This window comes from Sinocyclocheilus anshuiensis, unplaced genomic scaffold, assembly GCF_001515605.1.
Source record: "Sinocyclocheilus anshuiensis isolate Anshui unplaced genomic scaffold, SAMN03320099.WGS_v1.1 scaffold2872, whole genome shotgun sequence".
NCBI classification, from domain to species: Eukaryota; Metazoa; Chordata; class Actinopteri; order Cypriniformes; family Cyprinidae; genus Sinocyclocheilus; species Sinocyclocheilus anshuiensis.
The window spans coordinates 228,225-247,358 of record NW_015560619.1 but is presented as its reverse complement, the minus strand read 5'-3'; the positions used below and the strand labels follow the sequence as shown (position 1 = coordinate 247,358).

At 36.3% G+C, this 19,134-nt stretch overlaps 1 protein-coding gene across 1 annotated transcript; it reads left to right on the top strand.

Annotated features, from left to right (window-relative positions):
* Positions 1 to 1,878: 1,878 nt before the first annotated feature.
* Positions 1,879 to 17,522, top strand: slc25a25b (solute carrier family 25 member 25b). Its single transcript, XM_016478191.1, has 8 exons — positions 1,879 to 2,636; positions 6,871 to 7,077; positions 9,754 to 9,778; positions 11,636 to 11,817; positions 12,988 to 13,095; positions 13,387 to 13,554; positions 14,381 to 14,531; positions 14,683 to 17,522. Exons 1-8 carry the CDS (start codon positions 2,319 to 2,321, stop codon positions 14,865 to 14,867), a joined length of 1,344 nt encoding a protein of 447 aa, XP_016333677.1. The 5' UTR covers positions 1,879 to 2,318; the 3' UTR covers positions 14,868 to 17,522.
* The last annotated feature ends 1,612 nt before the right edge of the window (positions 17,523 to 19,134 follow it).

Sequence of the window (19,134 nt, the reverse complement as noted above, 5' to 3'; positions counted from 1 at the left end):
TATACTTCGACTAATGTTAAAGGCTTCTCATTTATAGATTAATTATTTTCTTTGCAGTTAGTTCGTTTTGTGTTTACATTTTTTGTTAAACAGATAAATTAATAAAAATATTAAGACACAGCTGTTCTAGCAATAAACTCATTACTAACACTATTATTATTACTTCTACTACTAGGCCTACTATTAATTATTATTATATTTTTAAGATCTTAAGCAGTGACTCGAATTTGTGATTACTTTTAACTATGTGCACACTGTTTTGTTCGAGTATGGTGTACTTGCAATTATACTGTCATATAGCCTATTTATATTTGCATACTGTTGTAATGACTTTGTGTTACCTAGGGACTATATTTATGGATATAAATTAGCAATGGTATTATAATGCAGCATGTTTACATTTGTATTTTTAGAATGTTCATTAATGTGCATTATCCCAATTCAATAAATGTGCCAAAATGTAGACAAATTGTTCCTTCACTTCAGACCAAACAAAGTAAGAAAAAAAACTTGAATGGGTGCATCATTATTTAAAAAAAATAAACCATGTTTAGAGGTTCTGTGTATAATTGTAAGATGTGATGTGAACTTTTTAAAAGGCAGTGTGCAAATTAAACATCTTTATGCTGAGCTGTAACCATCACCATAAACGCTAAGGGGAACTTGATTTGTGGATTTGTAAAATGTAGCTGTATTCAAAACAACCTGCAAGGTTATTGCAGGCTGAGGGGAACTTGGATTTTTCAGAACAATTAAAAAATACAAGATAGCTTTTTATTTTTATTCAGTTCACTTACAGGGATTGTTTGCGGAGTCATCGCTGCATGACCAAAATATAAAAGTATGTGCAGTTTTATGAGTTCACATTCACAAGGGAAGACACACTAGTAGTTCTCACTGTGGAGATATAGGGCAACTCATTATAGTATATAGCTTGGTGTAGACGGGAACAGACAAGCTCTGTGTAAGTCATTAAGTCAGTGCTAAATTATTGCTCTGTCTACTCAGTAGGTCTTCTGGAAGGCAACAAATGTGCAGCCTTGTCACACTGGAATTATTTAATTCCTGTAAATTGCATGGAAGTTAACTAGAAAAGTTTGTTTATTCAAAAACACGGAGTTGTTTATGCATAAAACATTCATGAGAATGGTCTTTGTGAAACTGGTACCCTAACATTGCAAACTGATTGCAAATGAAAGTTCATATTACGAAGTTTAACAAATTCTGGCTTTTTCATTGCTGCTTGCAATATCAGAGTTTGCTTTTGTGTAAATTGGTTAAGTGCCTTTTAAAGAACATCAAATCCTAATTTGAAGAGCAGAAAACTGCATTCTATTATTTCCCCAGCAGGTGTCTCTTAAGTAAATTTTTGAATGTGATCACTGTGAGGAGGACCTTGAGGTAGGATTCTGAGTGACAAACAGTAGTACTACCTACTGGCATATTTAATAGTAGGCTACCAATGTAGAATTTAACAGCATAATTGTCTGACATGCACAATCTGGAATTTACACACATACAAGCCATAGACTGTATAAAAAGCATAATCTTACAAATCTGCATTAATTGAGCATTCCTGTTCATTATTCGCAGCTACTCGTTTTATTTATATCTAAAAATATATCTTAAAATATATATTTTTTATTTTCATTCTAATAATTCTAAGTAATAATGCTACTAATAATAGTAACAACAACAATTATTACTATTTTTATGAATTATAAAAAAAGTGGAAAGGACCAGAACTATTGGGGCGTGACGAGAAGACAATTTATAGTAATGTGATTGGTAACTTCATGTGTCCATCACTGACATCATTAGTCCCGCCCACTTCAAAGCCCCTCCCCCCCCAGTTACTCATTTCCTGTTGAACACGAGATTCCTCCCGCCCTACCGGCATTCTCGTTGCATCAGCTGTCATTCAGACCGCCAATTCAAACCGGATTACCATTGGAAATTCACAAACTCAAGAATATATATTCGGAACGAGATTCAAAGCGATGTATATGTCGGAAGACGCGGATTTGCCTGCGCTTTTTAGGATACTAGAACCCGGAGTACCGGTGGGACATCCTTCCAGCTCCTCACTATGAGCTCTCGCGATCAGTTTTGAACCTTAAACCAGAACATATCACACGAACCGTTGAAGTAAAGAGGCTCAAAAGCAATAGATAACACTTTAGACGTATTCGGAAGCTTATCTCAAAGCACATCTGTCACGCATCCTGACTGGAAAACACGCGCCGCTCCGATCGCGTGACTCTCGCTCCCCACGCGCTCATACACAGACAGACTTTAAATTGCTGGAGTTCAGTGACATGCATCAGCGGGGATCGTTCGTCTCTCCGTTGCTCAGCGGTGTTTTCTGCCAGTGCCGCTCGGAGGAGTATCAGGGCTCGGACCCCGGTGGAGGTGGTCGGACTCTGGGCTCCGCGACATCTCTATCCGAGCACCGCCATGATGAGTCCTGCGACTCCCCGCATCACTGCCCGGTGTGCGGCGGACCCGAGCAGGAGCATCGGCTCAAGGTGCTCTTCCAGATCCTGGATGTCAACAGAGACGGAGGCATCTGTGTCAACGACCTGACCATCGGACTGAAAAAGCTGGGGGTCCATCGCACTGAACATGAACTCAAGGTGAGTTATCCCACTATAATAGGTCTTTATAATGGGATTACAGGTCAGATCACACTGATAGAGAGGACAGATTTAGGAAGGACTCAGTTCAACTTATTTTGTTTGTGCATCACTATTAAACCCCAGAAGTACAAGTTATGTACTTAAAGGCTATTGGCTTCTTACTTTCACAGCTCTTGTGTGGGGTTACTCACTAAACCAGGTGATTTGAGTGACATTTGCTTAACACAGTGCCACAAATGCCAACTGTGCCTTTCCTTTCTCTGCACTGTGTGAAGAGGTTTTTTCCTAGAAAGGTTTACTTTCAGCGTGTTTGATGTAGATATGGCTAAAAAGAACTACACTGTTGGGTGAACACTGGCAATGCTTATGTGGCATGATTGGAATTGGATTTTTTGTAGCATCTCCTATTTTGAGGCAGGTGTGTGGGTTTCTGTCCACCCAAAATATACATTTAACGTGGCAAATTGAGCTTAATTTCAGGTACGAAGAAGCTGTTCTCCTTATTTAGCTAGAACAATTATTTTAATATTATATATATATATATATATATATATATTTGTGTGTGTGTGTGTTTAAATTAATTTATATTATTATTATTTATATTGCTTTCTTTTTTTGTAATTTTATTTACATACACGTATATACTGTGTGTATATATATATATATATATATAAAACAGTTATCAGAGAAATATAGAAATATACATTATACTGTAGTTTATGTATACAGTATATAGAGAGATAATTATTGAGAAATAACACACCTATTGAGAAATGTGTGTGTTATTTCTCAAAAGGTTACTTGAATGTTTTTCTTTGCTTTGCCTCAGATATGGTAAGCATTATAGAGGATGCCCATATACAGGCATGTTCTTTTCTAATCAGAGTTCAGTATAATTTTCACTATCATGTTTATTAGATATGAATCTAGACTAGAATGTAACTGCCCAAAGAAGAAGGAAATGCGTAACTAGACAAGAGTCTCTCGAGAACACACAGAGCAATATAATTAATAAGAACAAACAAGAAGTTTCTGTTGGGAAATTCACAGTGCGGTAAGAATGTACACAACGTGCTTTGAGTGATCATAATCTGTTAAAACGAAATAGAAATCTGGGGAATGTGAAAGTGGAAGAAAAGGTTTCACTTTTATTACTTCAGGGGTTACAATAAGTTATACAACTACTTCATATTAATTAGCCCGAGCTAACTGTTGGAAAAGCATTTCAGGGAATGGGATCTTGGATACTGATCACCTGGAATGTGGGCTGCTTCTGTAAGCGAGTCATGAGACCTCATGAGGAGTTTCAGAGATGGTTTACTCATTGGCTTATAATGAGGACAGACATGTTTTGCATACCACACTACAGATAGTTTCATCTCTGGGTGTGTTTTACAAGCGTTTGACTAGGTTTCCTTAAGGTCAAACACTTTTTTGGATAGCGGCAGTCTTGGACAAAAGCCTGGCTGCAGAATTTTGCGCATCAAGAATTCCTTTGTTTGCCAACTAACAAAAGCACTTCGAACAAAACCGAAAGTTCCTCTCTAGTGGACTATAGCTGAGATTTGTTGGCACTGCTTAAATAGACTAGTAACTGTGCTATTACATGTTTAATTATGAAGGTCAAAAGATTTTGCTGCTTAATTCACAACCTCTCATCGTGATGAATGACATCTGCCGCTTCAGTTACGGAGGGCAAAAATAACTTACTGGCACTTTCATAATCAAAGGTGGATTGCACTTGTGGATACTTGAACTTGATTTGCATGCTGGACTTGCAAATGCAGTGAGAAAATAAATGCAAATGCAGTGCAGGACCTGCTCGGATGATTTTCTATTCAAAAACACTCAAAAGTAGTTTGTTACATAAGAAGCTACAGGTCTTTAAATGTTGTATGAATGGGCATGTGCAGAAAGGTTTTTAATTATAAGAGTTTTTAAATTAATCTGTAAATGGGTTAATGGAACAGCTCTTCTGGCTCAGTATATGTAGACACTTTTTACTTAAATTCAGCCTTCCTTTTCTTTTCTTTTCTTTTGTCAATAGTGTGTGCATCTTAGCTGGCTTTCACTGAACCTGACAGAATCATACTTTTCTGGCATTTGCTCTTAAACACCCCATTAACTTCACTGCTTGATAGTTTACTGTAATTCTGTATCGGCTTCTTTGGGTTACAGACTGTGAATGAAGCTTATCGCACAGTAACTGCTTAAAATTCAAGCAGAATGATGTAAATCCTGCCACATATAGAGCTATCCAATTCCTCCCACATCAGAAAAGCATTCCCTCAGTGGCTTATTACATTAGTCTGCTAGACACCCTGCTAATATCGAACATCAGTAGCTAATCCTCTCCTTTTAGAAAAATATTGGGTTTTATGTTCTGTTTAAAAATGTACATGCATGTCCCTTCTTGTGTTTATTTTCTTTCTTTCTCTTAAATGTAATTTTTGTTTTATATTTTAAATTTGGTGCAGTAATAGCGAGCAGCCAGACCCTTCATCATGTTCAAAGGGCTGGGTGAATAATTTAGGATCTCTCTATCATAACACATTAATTAGCTTAGGAGTACAAGGGCCCCCTGGAGAACAGGGGAACCACTACTGTGATTGGGTCATTTTTTTATTTATTTTTTGGTACCTGTGACGTGTACATTTAAAGGCATCTGAACCTAATATTTGGCTACATATTAGAGAATAATAGTAAATTCATTGCATGATTAGGACATAGGGTTATATCCTTTAAACGTTATATTAAACTTTTTTTGTTTTTTTTGTATTTTATGTGTATGCTGCTTTGTCCAGTTTGGATTCAGGATAACTTGTGAACCAAAGATTTGACAGTGTAGATACTACGGTATGACTTTCTATTACAATATAACTTTGCAATATAACTTCTTATATCTTTAATATAACAAAAAAATGCTATACAGATAAATATGAATTCAAGGCAGGAGCATGAATCAGTATTGTGCGTTTAATCGAATGGCCTGTAGAGGACCATCTGTTTCTCACTTGCTCATTTTATATACTGCATATGCATATAATCATATACATGCATACCATTTGCATTCCACTGTAAATTGTAAGAAGCGTAGGTTCCTGAGATCTGCATATTGTTCTGTGAAATAAATTGCGGTGCAGCTGTAGTTAATAGCTAATCAATAGAAAGTGATTCTGCTCAAATAAGCTGTATTGAATCTTGTCATTCGCAAGTAAAATAAGGGAGGAAGGATGTAAAAAATGAACATGTCCTGCTGTGCATACCCAGATGCATTTGAAAGAAGGAATGGAACCACAACAAACTGAATGAATGAATGAGGTAGATTTGTGTAGGTGAGTATTACAGTGTTAGAAATGCATGGAATCACCCTGGAGGCGTTACCAGGGAGATCCTGATGATGCAGTAGATCTTAAAAAAGCACAGGGCAGAAAAAACAGTCAGCAGAATTTTCTCATTGCTGGGTGAGAAAGAGATCACTCCATAAGATGGCTGTATTTTATCCTCTGATTGGCTGCCTGTGCTTTGTCAGACAGGGGCAGCCAGTGTGGAGTGCTCTGATTGGCTGAGGCACAGCTGCAGTGAGGTTGCAGCTTTTTTCACTGCATCACTTTTTGCCGGCTCTGTGATGCAGCCAACCTGCAGCAGCTTGTAGATGCCAAGAAATACTAGCGCTTAAAACATGGAATCACTTTTAAAAACAGATTCATTGTGAGGATTTCAGCTTCTTCCAGTTAAGTTGTCTTTTTTCATGTTTTAAGCTACTGTGCAGTGTGTCATAGTTGTGGAGTCATGTCACTTGAAGAGTGAATGACTTTTTCTTCATCTTTTTGTGTGTTGTTGCGCTCAACTTTCATGTTTTGGGAAAGTTACCTGGACGGTTTGTTTTGGAAAAATGCTCTAAGTTTGCAATGATTTTGAGGCGATTGTGAGAGCGGGTTAATTGGAACTGGTCATTCACTGCATTTCAAAGTTTTTTGACTTGGTCACCGGGTTACTGTGGAAACGCTGTTGGATATGCCAGTAAGCTTTGGAAATTGTGTGGCAGTGTCCCCATCTGCCCTCATCCTCCTGGCCTCACATATGACTGCATGAGCAGTTTCTCTCTATACGCACATACAACATCTGTAGACGTAGTTCTTGAGAAGACCAAGTCAAAACTCAAGTACACAAACAGACTTGGAGCATCTTTATGAAGATGCTCAAGGAATTTTGGTCATCCCTGTCCCAGTGGCTTCTGCGAGTAACAGCGTGCCAACATGATACCGCAGGGCCACCTGACGGACTAAAGGAACGAAACTTAGAAAATGCTGCAAAAAAGGAAGGCCAGAGGGAACCGGACACAAAGGCAGATTCAGTCGGTCAAGAAAAGAGCACAGTATCTCCAAAGAAAACTACAGTGCTGATTATGGTGGCGCCTCCTAAGGATCTTCAACAGGTATTGCAGAGAGAATTGCCACATTAAACAGAAACATTTGTTGAAAGGCTTTAAAGTTGCTTATGCATTGATATTTTTACTTTTTGGTTTCTGAGAGGAATACAATAACAACTGAACTGCTGCACTATATTTCATATTTTGATTCTTGAAGTCTTTTCAACTTAGATCTTCCAAAGACTATAGAATACCCAAGATGTGTCACTCGTATAGTTTTGAATGGGGAAAAATGCAACGCTCAATATGCCACTCAATCGCAGGAAGCCCCGCCTTCTGAATGAAGGAGCCAATCGCTAATAGGTCAAGTCAGCGCGTCACTGCAGCTGCCCTTAGTCAACAGTCAGCGTTCTGAGACGTGCGCTCAGGACTGCACATGCAGTCTAGCCTGAATAATAAGCTTTTTATAACGCTATTTGAGCAATATAAACAACATTTATGACACAGTTGATATCAGATTTCTTTGGTGATTTCAAATATGAAATTTAATCGCAAACTTAGTGAACAGTTTTGTAGAATTTGATGTTTCCCCTTTCAAAGAGATAGGAGTTGCACTTGCATGCCCGAGAGGCATTTCAAAGATGACCGCCGAGTGACATGACTTGTCTTAAAGGGACTGTGGATCTTCCAAAACTGAGCTATGAGTGATATTTCACATCTCATTATTTGCATATGGAAAATGAGTGAAATGCACATTTTTAAATCAACTTGGCTTCATGTGATCTAGGCGTCTGAGAACGGCCTATTTTAGTAAAATAATTTAAGATATTACAACAGATATCTGCACATGATCTGAAATTGAATCATTAGGAGTCAGTATGGTGGTTAAAAAGGAGCAGGAAAAGTTCTATAATTCCATTTGTTTGTGTTTTTGTTATATACTCTCAGAAAAAAATGGTACTAAAGCTGTCACTGGGTCGTTACTTTTTCAAAAGGTACACTTTTGTATCTTATTGACCTCTTAAGGGTGAATATTGGGACTTTAAAGGTATATATATTAGTACCTAAACGGTACACATTAGTAATTTTTTGAAAAGGCACCATCCCAGTGACAGCTTTTGACATGCAGCTTTTAACAGACAAACAGCAGATAGTCAGCAATGAATTGGTGTGAATTTTTTTTAGACTTCTGCAAATTAGACATGTCCCACGCATTTGAACGTTTCTCTCTCCTCCCCCAAACTCTTGCTTCACATCTTTAGTGGGTTGCAGACAGTCTTGCTCTCTAAATATTATTATTGTATAGTCAGGCCCAATGTCGGAAACCTGGTCAGACTCATTAGGGAATGATCACATGCTAGTGACAGGATTAGACCGCTTTACATTGTGAATGATCAGATTCAGTTATCTGTTATCTAGGGACAAACAAGATTAATCACATACTGAGCGGTATAACTGTTGTTGTTTCATGTTTTATCCTGACCACCAATTTCACTAATTAGTTGTTGCTGAATTGACCCTTTGCTAAGCCCTTGGTTACTGTTGCTAGATTTGACAAGCTTTACTTATGTCCCATAGGACTGCATTGGAGATTTTTATGAGTGGCACAATTTTTGCATTGAAAGTGGTAAGTAATGTTATGGGAGCTGAAATTTCACAATTAATTTTTCTTTTCTCTTTAATAAAAGGTTGAATTAAATGAGTTATCTTTTTTAAGTAGTCGAATAAGATGCTGTGTGCTTTAATTATTTTAATTATATGAATATTCCAGAAACCTGCAGTTGCATGGCTGTCAATCTTTAAGACAGATACTTCGGTAAGCTTGTAAGAAGGTGATGCTGTATATGAAGTGAGCCAATTGCATAGCAGTGTTCGCAGTACAAGTCTCGAAACGGGAGGGATTTATACGTCCCCTAATCACATGTGACAGAAATACCAGCGTTATGGTCTTGATAGCTTCAAGAACAGACGAGAGCTGTGTACATATGTTTCTTTCTTACATTTGCCTTCAAGTTTTTAGTTTTATTGATTTATAAAAAAATTTTTTAGCTGAACATGTTGTGTTTGTGTCTTTACGTGCCTGTCCATATCTCAGAACGGATAGAATTACAGTATTTTGAGTCCGATAGTTTACCGGCGCAGTTGAAGTCTCTTTTCAAGTTAAGTTTATTTCTTCCATCACAAGAGTTCGATTCATACAGGAAATGGCGAAAGGTATGTCATCTGTATTATTATGTTAAAAACGATTGTGTAGTGTGTAGAATGTTTTATTTTGTATATTAATTTTGAACGTTTAGTAATTTTATGTGATTTTGTCACTTTTATTAGTTTTTTTCATTTACATATTGCATTAATTCATTTTTATTTCAGTTTTAATTTAATAATTTTAGTACTTCACTAATTGAATACATATTTATTTCAGTTGCCAATGCTCCATTTCTAATTTTCATTTATTTAGTTTTTAATTTTCATATTTATATTTTATTTAATTTCAGATTTATTTCAGTTACTACAAATGATTGTTAATAGTTTTAGGTTGCTTTTGGTTAACAACACTGGTCTCAAATGTAATCCGTGGGTTGTGTGATTTAAAGAAATTGAAGAAAATCAGTGTTGTTTTAGATGGTCAAAAAGTTCTTGTGAACCAAGAGCTCTGTGTTCTGCCCATTCATGTCAGAATTTGTAATGGGATGAATCCGTTTAATCCAGATTATTTGACTTCCGTGTTTGAACTGCTTTCAGAATCCCTTCCTGTATCCTTCACAGAGTTAGAGCTCACTTTCATTTTTATGCCTAAATGACATCAAGTGACTTTTTTTTTTTTTTTTTTTTGCAGAAAATGCCAATAAGTAGTAATTGTAAACCAAAACAACTTTAATATGTACACTATAAAATGTAGTATTCAGATTGCAAGTATTTCTTTCTGTCTTTATGTTTGAAAATGACTGCATTGTCAACTTCAGAAGGTTAATAATGTTCTCAGCTCTAAAAACTTGTTTCCATTCTCATGACCCACTTGTCTGCAGAGTCACTGTTGCATCCGGATTAAGTGTAAGAAGACGGCGACGGCTATCTTTAACCTGCTTTACACTTGCAGGGCCATTTGAGACTTGGCTGGAAGCCTGTGATCTTGACAATCTGAAAGGATGCACACTGGATTATCAGGCATGATGCTAAACTCTGAAGAGTTCTGCCGATTGTGAATGGCTTCTGAGTACATTTAATCAAAGCCATTTCTGTTGAATGATGGTCAATGAATAGATTCATTATTATTATTCATATAAATCCATAATAATTATTGTTATATATAAAAATAAATGTAACTTTTACTTTTTGTTTTGTTTTGTTAAAAATACTTTTTTGTTAACATGACTTCTTGGTGGTATAGATTTAATGAGCACAGGGCCCATAAAAAGCACTTTGTTTATGGATTATATGGGCTCGTGACTGGATTTTAAGCTATTGTAGCTCATGTAGTTGTGAATTTTAGTTTATTAAGACACTTTTTCTTTGTTTTTACTAAGGTGTTATTATGCACAAGTCCATAATCTCATAATGGACAGCAACATAAACCAAATGATCTGACTCAGTGATCTGGTTTTCAGTAGCAACTTTACGAAATGCTGATGTCACTGGGTGGGGTGTTCAGTTTTGTTTTTTTGCTTGTGGTTGAAAAAGTGCAGTAGTGGACAGACCAGTAATTTTGTCACACACTGTCAGAGCAACATCAGCCAGGAATCACGCTATGGGCCTGATTTGCTATTAAAACTGGAAACACATTTGCTTTGTTTCTGTCTTTCCAGAACACTTCAGGTTAATGATTAATTCATCTTCTCCATCCCTTTCCATTAGCTTCAATTATACACTGCTCAATGGTTCAGACAGCTTATGTCCTAAAGGTCAAGCGTTGTCAGGATGGGCTTCATAAAGCTGATGCTCATGAGAATGTTCAGCATGGTCCTATCAATACTCTCTTCAACAAACAAAGGCCATATGTCTGTCCCTAGTGGCCCATTAGCTCAACACCTCGAACGGCACCACCTCACTGACCTCAAAAATGACCTGGCTTGATTCTGTCCTGAGGTTTTGATGTTGATTCCACAATTTTCAGCAGCCATTACTCCAGTCTTCAGTGCCACATGATCCTTCATGCTAATTTGGTGCTCAAGTAACATTTCTTATTAACATTATTAATGTCTAAATTGACACTTTTGTTCAAGTTCAAGTCACAGAATTTGTTTCATGAGAACCATCTAGGCTTGTGAGCTAAAATCCTAGTGTTAGTGAGATCCCATGTCACCAGTGTGCTGCTTATGAAGGGACTGCATCTTCGATTGCTTTAGGGACACTGCTACTGTAGTAAGTGTACTGTTGAGTCACTATGGTACATGATGTTCTGTTCTTTGGATGAGTGCCTCGGTGGATGACCATGCACATTATGAAATGCCTTAGTGAGGCTAGTTTCAGTTTGGTGGATCTTAAAATTCTCCATTTTTAAATTCTTCAGTGTATGACTGTATAAGACTATACAGGACATTGTAGCTTAGCTACCCTTAAAGCTTACCTTACCTGAAGTAAACTTACATTAAAATGCTTAAATTAAATAATTTACAAGCAAATTGAGACATTTCACCACTGCAATGGTGTTGGCAGGTTCATGCGTCACGCAGCAACTTCATGGGCATCGCCGGAGGATTCGCCCAAATGATCCGTGAGGGTGGACTTCGGTCGCTGTGGCGAGGGAACGGTATCAACGTTTTGAAGATCGCGCCTGAATCTGCTATCAAGTTCATGGCGTATGAGCAGGTAGCTTGTTGTTGGAATCTTTCGGCAATTACAAAATCGGAGAACTATAATCCTGGATGTTTAAAATAATGCAGTGTTAATATATTTATCCACAATGTTTAAAAAAAACTTTTGAAGAAACAGTTGCTTTTCTTTTGTTGATCTTTTTATGCGATTAAATCAACTTTTTTAACCCTTTAAACCGGACACCTCCCGCACAAAAAAAATCATAATCAAATTACTAAGCAACCATGCTAAATGGAATAACACGAAATAGGTATAATTTTAAAGGTTAGAATCTCAGCTTTTTAAAGCATGTAATTATTTTGATCAACTCTTAACGAGCGCTGAGCAGTCCCTCTAAAACGAAGTGTACCGCAGGCGGGGCGCCCCCCCTCTGTGAAATTATTACTAATCATATTTTTCAAACCACTGCCTTGATCAACAAAAAATGGATATCATTTGAAAGTCTGAGCTTTACAATGCATGTAGCCACTTTGATTAACTCCAAAGTAGTGCCGAGTTATTTGCTGATAAATGACAACAAAAAAAAAATCATAATTTACAAAATGTGTTTTTTGTGCCATGTACTCTAAAATGTCAGAAACATCATGCAGGTCAGATAGTCATGTGTCATATGTCATTTGAAAGGTCTCATGGAGTAGAATAAAACAAGCATAATTGTTTGGGGCTTTGAATAAACTTGAGTGAGGCATTACTTCAAATTCAAAACAACTATTTCAAAACCGTAAAGGGCTAAGAGAAGGGCTACCTTGGTTCCAAATGCTGTAACTTTTGATTACTTCATGATATCACCACAAAATTGAATTCACATACAGCACACATGTTGGGGAACATCACCAAAAAATAATTTTCCTTCTACCTTATTTCTGTCCTGAGATATTGATATTGACTCGAAGCTATTTCTCAGCAGGAGAATGTCCAAATGAAATATTTCTATCAAACGATGCCAACCTTTTGACTCTCCTTGCTACGGTCTTCAAGTTATGAGTCATTATTTTTGTGCATGTCACTCAGAAAAAACATCAGCTCTTCATGACTTAAAGGGTTAATGAACATCATACCATTATCTGGCTTTAAACCTTTGGAGGGAGAGAAAAACCTTGCTTTTTTTTCTCTCTTTGATATTTTTGTCTGTGAGCTCTGAAGCTCATTTGCCCTGTTCTTCAGATTAAGCGGCTGATTGGCAGCAATCAGGAGACGTTGGGAATCCTGGAGAGGCTGGTTTCTGGGTCTCTAGCAGGAGCTATTGCTCAGAGCAGCATCTACCCCATGGAGGTAAGAGCATAAACTGTCATTTAGGAATAAAGTTTGAGCACTGTTTTGAGTAAACAAAAGCTTTAATTTCATTTCAAGAATAATTATTAAACAAGCTATGACTAGACCTCCCATGCATTCTTTGTATCATGTTCTGTAATGTACAAATGTAAAAAAAACTATGTTTCCAGGGTTTTTAATTACTAACTGCCATCGCAGAAACTGAAACCTAACCAAGCTGATGATGACTTTCTAAAGCATTGCTTTGTTTAGATCTCTTGGAGCTTAAACAAAGCTTTTTGTGTGTTTAAGGTTTTAAAAACTCGTCTTGCCCTGGGAAGGACGGGTCAGTACTCTGGTATGAAGGACTGTGCTAAACATATATTTAAGAAGGAGGGACTGAAAGCCTTCTATAAAGGTTATATTCCCAATATGTTGGGAATCATCCCTTATGCGGGAATAGACCTGGCTGTTTATGAGGTAAGTTTTTACACAGTAAAACAAAAAGATTATATATTTGTCAGTGGCAACTAACTGAAATAAAATAATTTTAAGTTAAAGTAAAAATGTATGTAGTTATTACTAGTGCTGTCAAACGATTAATCGCATCCAAAATAAAAGTTTTTGTTTACTTAATATATGTATGTGTACTGTGTATATTTATTATGTATAAATATACACACATACAGTATATATTTTGAAAATATTTACATGTATATACATTTATATACACACATACCGTATATATTTTGAAAATATTTACATGTATATACATTTATATATTTATATTCTTATATTTTATATTATATATTCAATATATAAACATAACATTTTTCTTAAATATATACATGCAGGTGTTTGTATTTATATATACATAATAAATATACACAGCACACACACATTATGTAAACAAAAACTTTTATTTTGGATGCAATTAATCGCGATTAATCGTTTGACAGCACTAGTTATTGCTAAATTTATCTGAAACTGAAATGAAAATAAATTAAAGGATAACAGAAATAAAAACAAAAACTAGTAATTGACAAAAGCACAACAAAATTACTAAATCTAAAATTAAAACTGAAAATATAAAAAAAGCTCATTCAGAATATCATATAGAATATACTATAAATAATACTGTGCTACATGCTTTTTATAATCTTTTTTTCCCCTCAGTTTTCTACCTCCTGAATGTTTTATGTATTTTATGATTAATTTATATTGTAAATATAATTATATTACATTACATTATTTTATATTATAATTACTATAATGTAACTCATGTTGCTCTTATTTTCATGTGTAGACATTGAAAAACTCGTGGCTGCAGAGGTTTGCTACAGACAGTGCCGATCCGGGTGTGTTTGTGCTGCTAGCCTGTGGTACAATGTCTAGTACTTGTGGACAGTTAGCAAGCTACCCATTAGCCTTAGTGAGGACACGAATGCAGGCTCAAGGTACGTCTTTAAACGCTCAAATACATAATTAGAAGGCTTCCTGCTAGAAGTTATGAATGTCTAATTCATTCACTAAGTAAACTATTATCGTTTATCTGTCACAGTCCAATTGATTTTTGGCTTTTTGTTCTTGCTCTTCATTGGTTAGCAGCTACTCAGGAAGGCAGCCCACAGATGACCATGACTGGTCTCTTCAGACACATTGTACGGACAGAGGGCGCTATTGGACTCTATAGAGGCTTGGCACCCAACTTTATGAAGGTCATTCCTGCTGTTAGCATCAGCTATGTGGTGTATGAGAACCTAAAGATCACCCTTGGCGTCCAGTCCCGGTGAGGGGAACCCAAAGACTGTTCAAATCCTTAATGTCTTTTGTTTTTTCCTCTCAACTTTTCTTTTGGACTACTGAAAGAGATCGTCCAGGATGGCCAGTTTGCACTCGAGGAGAAGTGTAGCAACAGTCGGCCAAGAAAGAGCTTGCATGAGGGGAAGACGAGAGGTTTGACTTTATTCAGTGAATGGAAGAGTAACTGGAATATATGAGACCAGGGACATGCATAGAAAATACCTCTGCATTAAATACAATCCTAGCTGTAAGTAAAATGTGAACATATCAAATGGCAACTGTATTGGATCCAGACACTCCCTTATTCCACCCCTGAGGTCATGGGGTTGCGTTTGCTATATTTTAGTAGGAACCAATTATATGCAAGACATTTTGAAAAACTACTTTATGGAAAGGAAGGGCCAAACACCTGATGGATTCAAAGAGCCAGATTTACTAAAGCATTTAGTATATGCAAATTTTCTTTAAGAAAATAACACTGCATCCATTAATTAACTCATTTAAACTGCACAACTGAAATTTAATGCGCTAAAGGCTTTAGTAGATGCAATGCTAATAATAATCCTGGTGTAGTCCCTTCAGATCACTGAATCATCATTCCACTGGATGGCAGTGTTCAGTAATAAAGAGCTGACTGGGCCAGACACAATTTGTTACAAGATCACCCACATACTTGCATTTCGCTGGCATCATTTACTGCTTGTATTATTATACGATTTATTCCCTTGTATTATTACGTTAATTGACATGCCAGTTTTCACATCTTGAAAGGGATAGTGTGTAACAAGGGAAATGTTTGCAATATATGTCTTATTCATCAAATTGTCCCTCAAATTGTTGAGGATTGTCAATTTTTTTTTTTTTTTTTATGTTGTATATTACATTTCAATTGAAGGTTACTATAAAAAAAAAGACTTTATAAAATTAAAAACACTATGTATGTGCACACACTCCCCATGGTGACTGGCAGCTAATCAAGCGTTATGTAAACAAGTGTTTTAACGCTTCGGGTCAGTTTTAAAATAAATCCGTGTGTGGATCCAGTGTAAAATGACCTGGGTTTGAGAATTCAGCACCTGCTTTAATGCAGTGGGCTGAGTTCTGTGTCTAAATAGACACTGTCAGGTCTTAAGTTGAAGAAAGCAGTGCTACAAATTGATTTGTTTTTACATTCAAACAATTCTTGTTCATAAATTGATAAATTATCTGCAGTGTAAATACAGTTTCTCACCAGTATTAGTTTGCAAGGATTTCAAACATAACTATAACACTCTGATTTAAACTCTAGTCGAGGGACATATTTAAGCACTTTATTTTAATAAAAATAAACCAGACTTGAATTTTTAGGAGGATTTACAATGGAATGACAGTGTTCAGTAATTGTAGTGGTTGTGATTTAAGCAAATATTATTTTTCAGCATTTATGTTTAATGTTTGTATCAGGTTGGGGGGTTTATGTAAAGGAAACACTAAAAAGGTACAATATAGGTTAGGATCTCTTTTGAAAAAATTGTATTTGACTCTACTTTGCAGCAGTAGGCAAGAATCTTGTATATTTGCATATGACATATTTCAGGATTGGCACCCTCATGTACATTTTGACGGACAAGGAGAAAATAAGTTGCCCTTACAGCTATTGCATGGGAAGTCCTAAAACCCACCAGTTCAATGGGTTGTTGCCCTTTGTAATTCTACAAGACCGTAGTGTTCATATAGTTGCCTTATTTATGAATTAAAAAAAGCTGCTTTTAGACTATTATGCAGGGCGTTAATGTCAGACTGAAATATTTTCTAATGATTTGATTCTCAGGGAGAATTCAGTCTCAGATACTCCTGTGCAGATGAGACTTCTGAAACTCTTCTCCATTGAGATCTGGAACAGATATCTGCATGTTTGTAACTTTTATGGAGAGTTTGTGCAGGCCTAGGATCAGTTGGTCTTTCTCAAGCCTCATGAAAATGACTTGGATGAGTGAAAAACAGCAAATACCCTTCTGTGTCCCAATGGTGGTTAAACTAAACTCAGCTGTGGCCCGATTCCCTTTGAATCAATTCAGTCTTTGTAACGCATGTATGTATGTCTTGTCTGAATATGCACAAATTGCACTGTGGAGTCTTTACAGGGCTTTAAAAGCTGTATTGCCTGCCTCGTAATGGATGCAGCTTGTTTTTTGCAGCTTTTTTTTTTCACTGTTTCTCACAGGAGAAATCTTTGGACTCCTCTGGACTTGTGAGCTCGACCCATTAGAGTGGTTGTCCTGAGACTAAAGGCTTTAGATTGTGTGTGTTTGTGGCGTTCAACACAATCAGGGAATGCCGCCCTTTGAGACTGCCTGTAATCTATTGCCTTACTGTTCATGTACCACGTTTTGCCACATGTATATCAATATGTGCTGTTGCTAGGGTCCCCCGAGTATCGTAAACATACACACTAATAAAATATCCAAATATCTGTACTGCAAAACATATCTAGATGTGATGACACATCTGTGAAGGTTTAGTTGAGATGTGAAAATCGATGTATACGGGACAAAAATGGAAATAAAAATCTACATCCTCTAGAATGCAGAAACTGAATGTAGAGCGCAAATATTTATGTTTGTAAAATAACTCAAATAAAGTTATTCTTCATTATGTTCAGTGAAGTTGGGTGTGTAGTATGTTGTTGTTGTTTTTTATCTATCCCAGGTCACAAATATTTAACCATTCATAATATGTATTGGTCAATTACGCATAACTTTATTTGATTAAGATTTTTTTTTTTCTAATTGGTAGATAGATGCATTTTCTCAGTCCTGTTACCAAAATCTTAAGTGTCTTAAAAAACATGTTTAAAAACTTGTCAACTAATTTCTTTGTTTTCCCTTTTAAGAAAGTGTTTATTTTAAAGAAATGATTGGTTACATGTTCAAATAATTGGTATTTATGACAAAAAAAAATCTATATACAGGTGCATCTCAATAAATTAGAATGTCGTGGAAAAGTTCATTTATTTCAGTAATTCAACTCAAATTGTGAAACTCGTGTATTTTTCCTTCCGCTCAACTTTCTGTTAACATGCTTGGATAGAGCACTCTGTGAACAGCCAGCTTCTTTGGCAATGAATGTTTGTGGCTTACCCTCCTTGTGAAGGGTGTCAATGATTGTCTTCTGGACAACTGATGGCCAGTTGTGTCTGGACAGTCTTCCCCATGATTGTGTAGCCTAGTGAACCAAACTGAGAGACCATTTTGAAGGCTCAGGAAACCTTTGCAGGTGTTTTGAGTTGATTAGCTGATTGGCATGTCACCATATTCTAATTTGTTGAGATAGTGAATTGGTGGGTTTTTGTTAAATGTGAGCCAAGATCATCACAATTAAAAGAACCAAAGACTTAAACTACTTCAGTCTGTGTGCACTGAATTTATTTAATACACGAGTTTCACAATTTGAGTTGAATTACTGAAATAAATGAACTTTTCCACGACATTCTAATTTATTGAGATGCACCTGTATGCATACAATGTGCATTTAAACAAATTCAAGCCATTTTTCCTTTTAAAGGCGACTCAAACCTCAAGTTTATTTTTTAATAATTATTTATTAAACGGATGAATTTGGATAAATGTACTTAATTTATAATCACACAATTAAATGCATAAGCTTTCAGCAGAATTTAAACAGTAAACATGTTTTTTATGGGATTTTTAAAATTATTTTACTTGCAACATTCTTTCATTTTCATACTTTCAACATTCATACTTTCGGAAGTAATTGGTCGTTTGTAGGCATACTTGAATAAACTCTCAAATTTAAAGATCATTTTGAAAAGTTGAATCGACTCTCTGACTCATACCGTGTTCAGTTTATCGAACAGAACTGTAATTTTGAATAATTCTGAATCTGTTTTTAAATCTTGAATCAATTCACTGTTAGTTTACCCCTAATTACTATAATGCCGCATCAGTAATATTTAATGCGTCAAAAATGATTAAGCTTTGCACTGAATTGATCCCTGATGTGAAGTGATTCGTCTCAGTAAATGGGAAGGACAGAGACTCAGCAGACTAATCACATGACAGCGGTTAGCTTTCTGAGGAAGTCAAGTCATTCATCCGCAGATCTAGAGTAAATACTGGCTGTGTTTGGAACCCTGCTGAGCTGCCTACCTAGCCAGCATTTGGGACGTTCCGAGTCAGCTCGCCGCTGACTGACTGATTCGAGCTGGTAGTGAGGAGCAAAAATACTGTCTAGCTAGACATTTCACTAAGGCTGTGT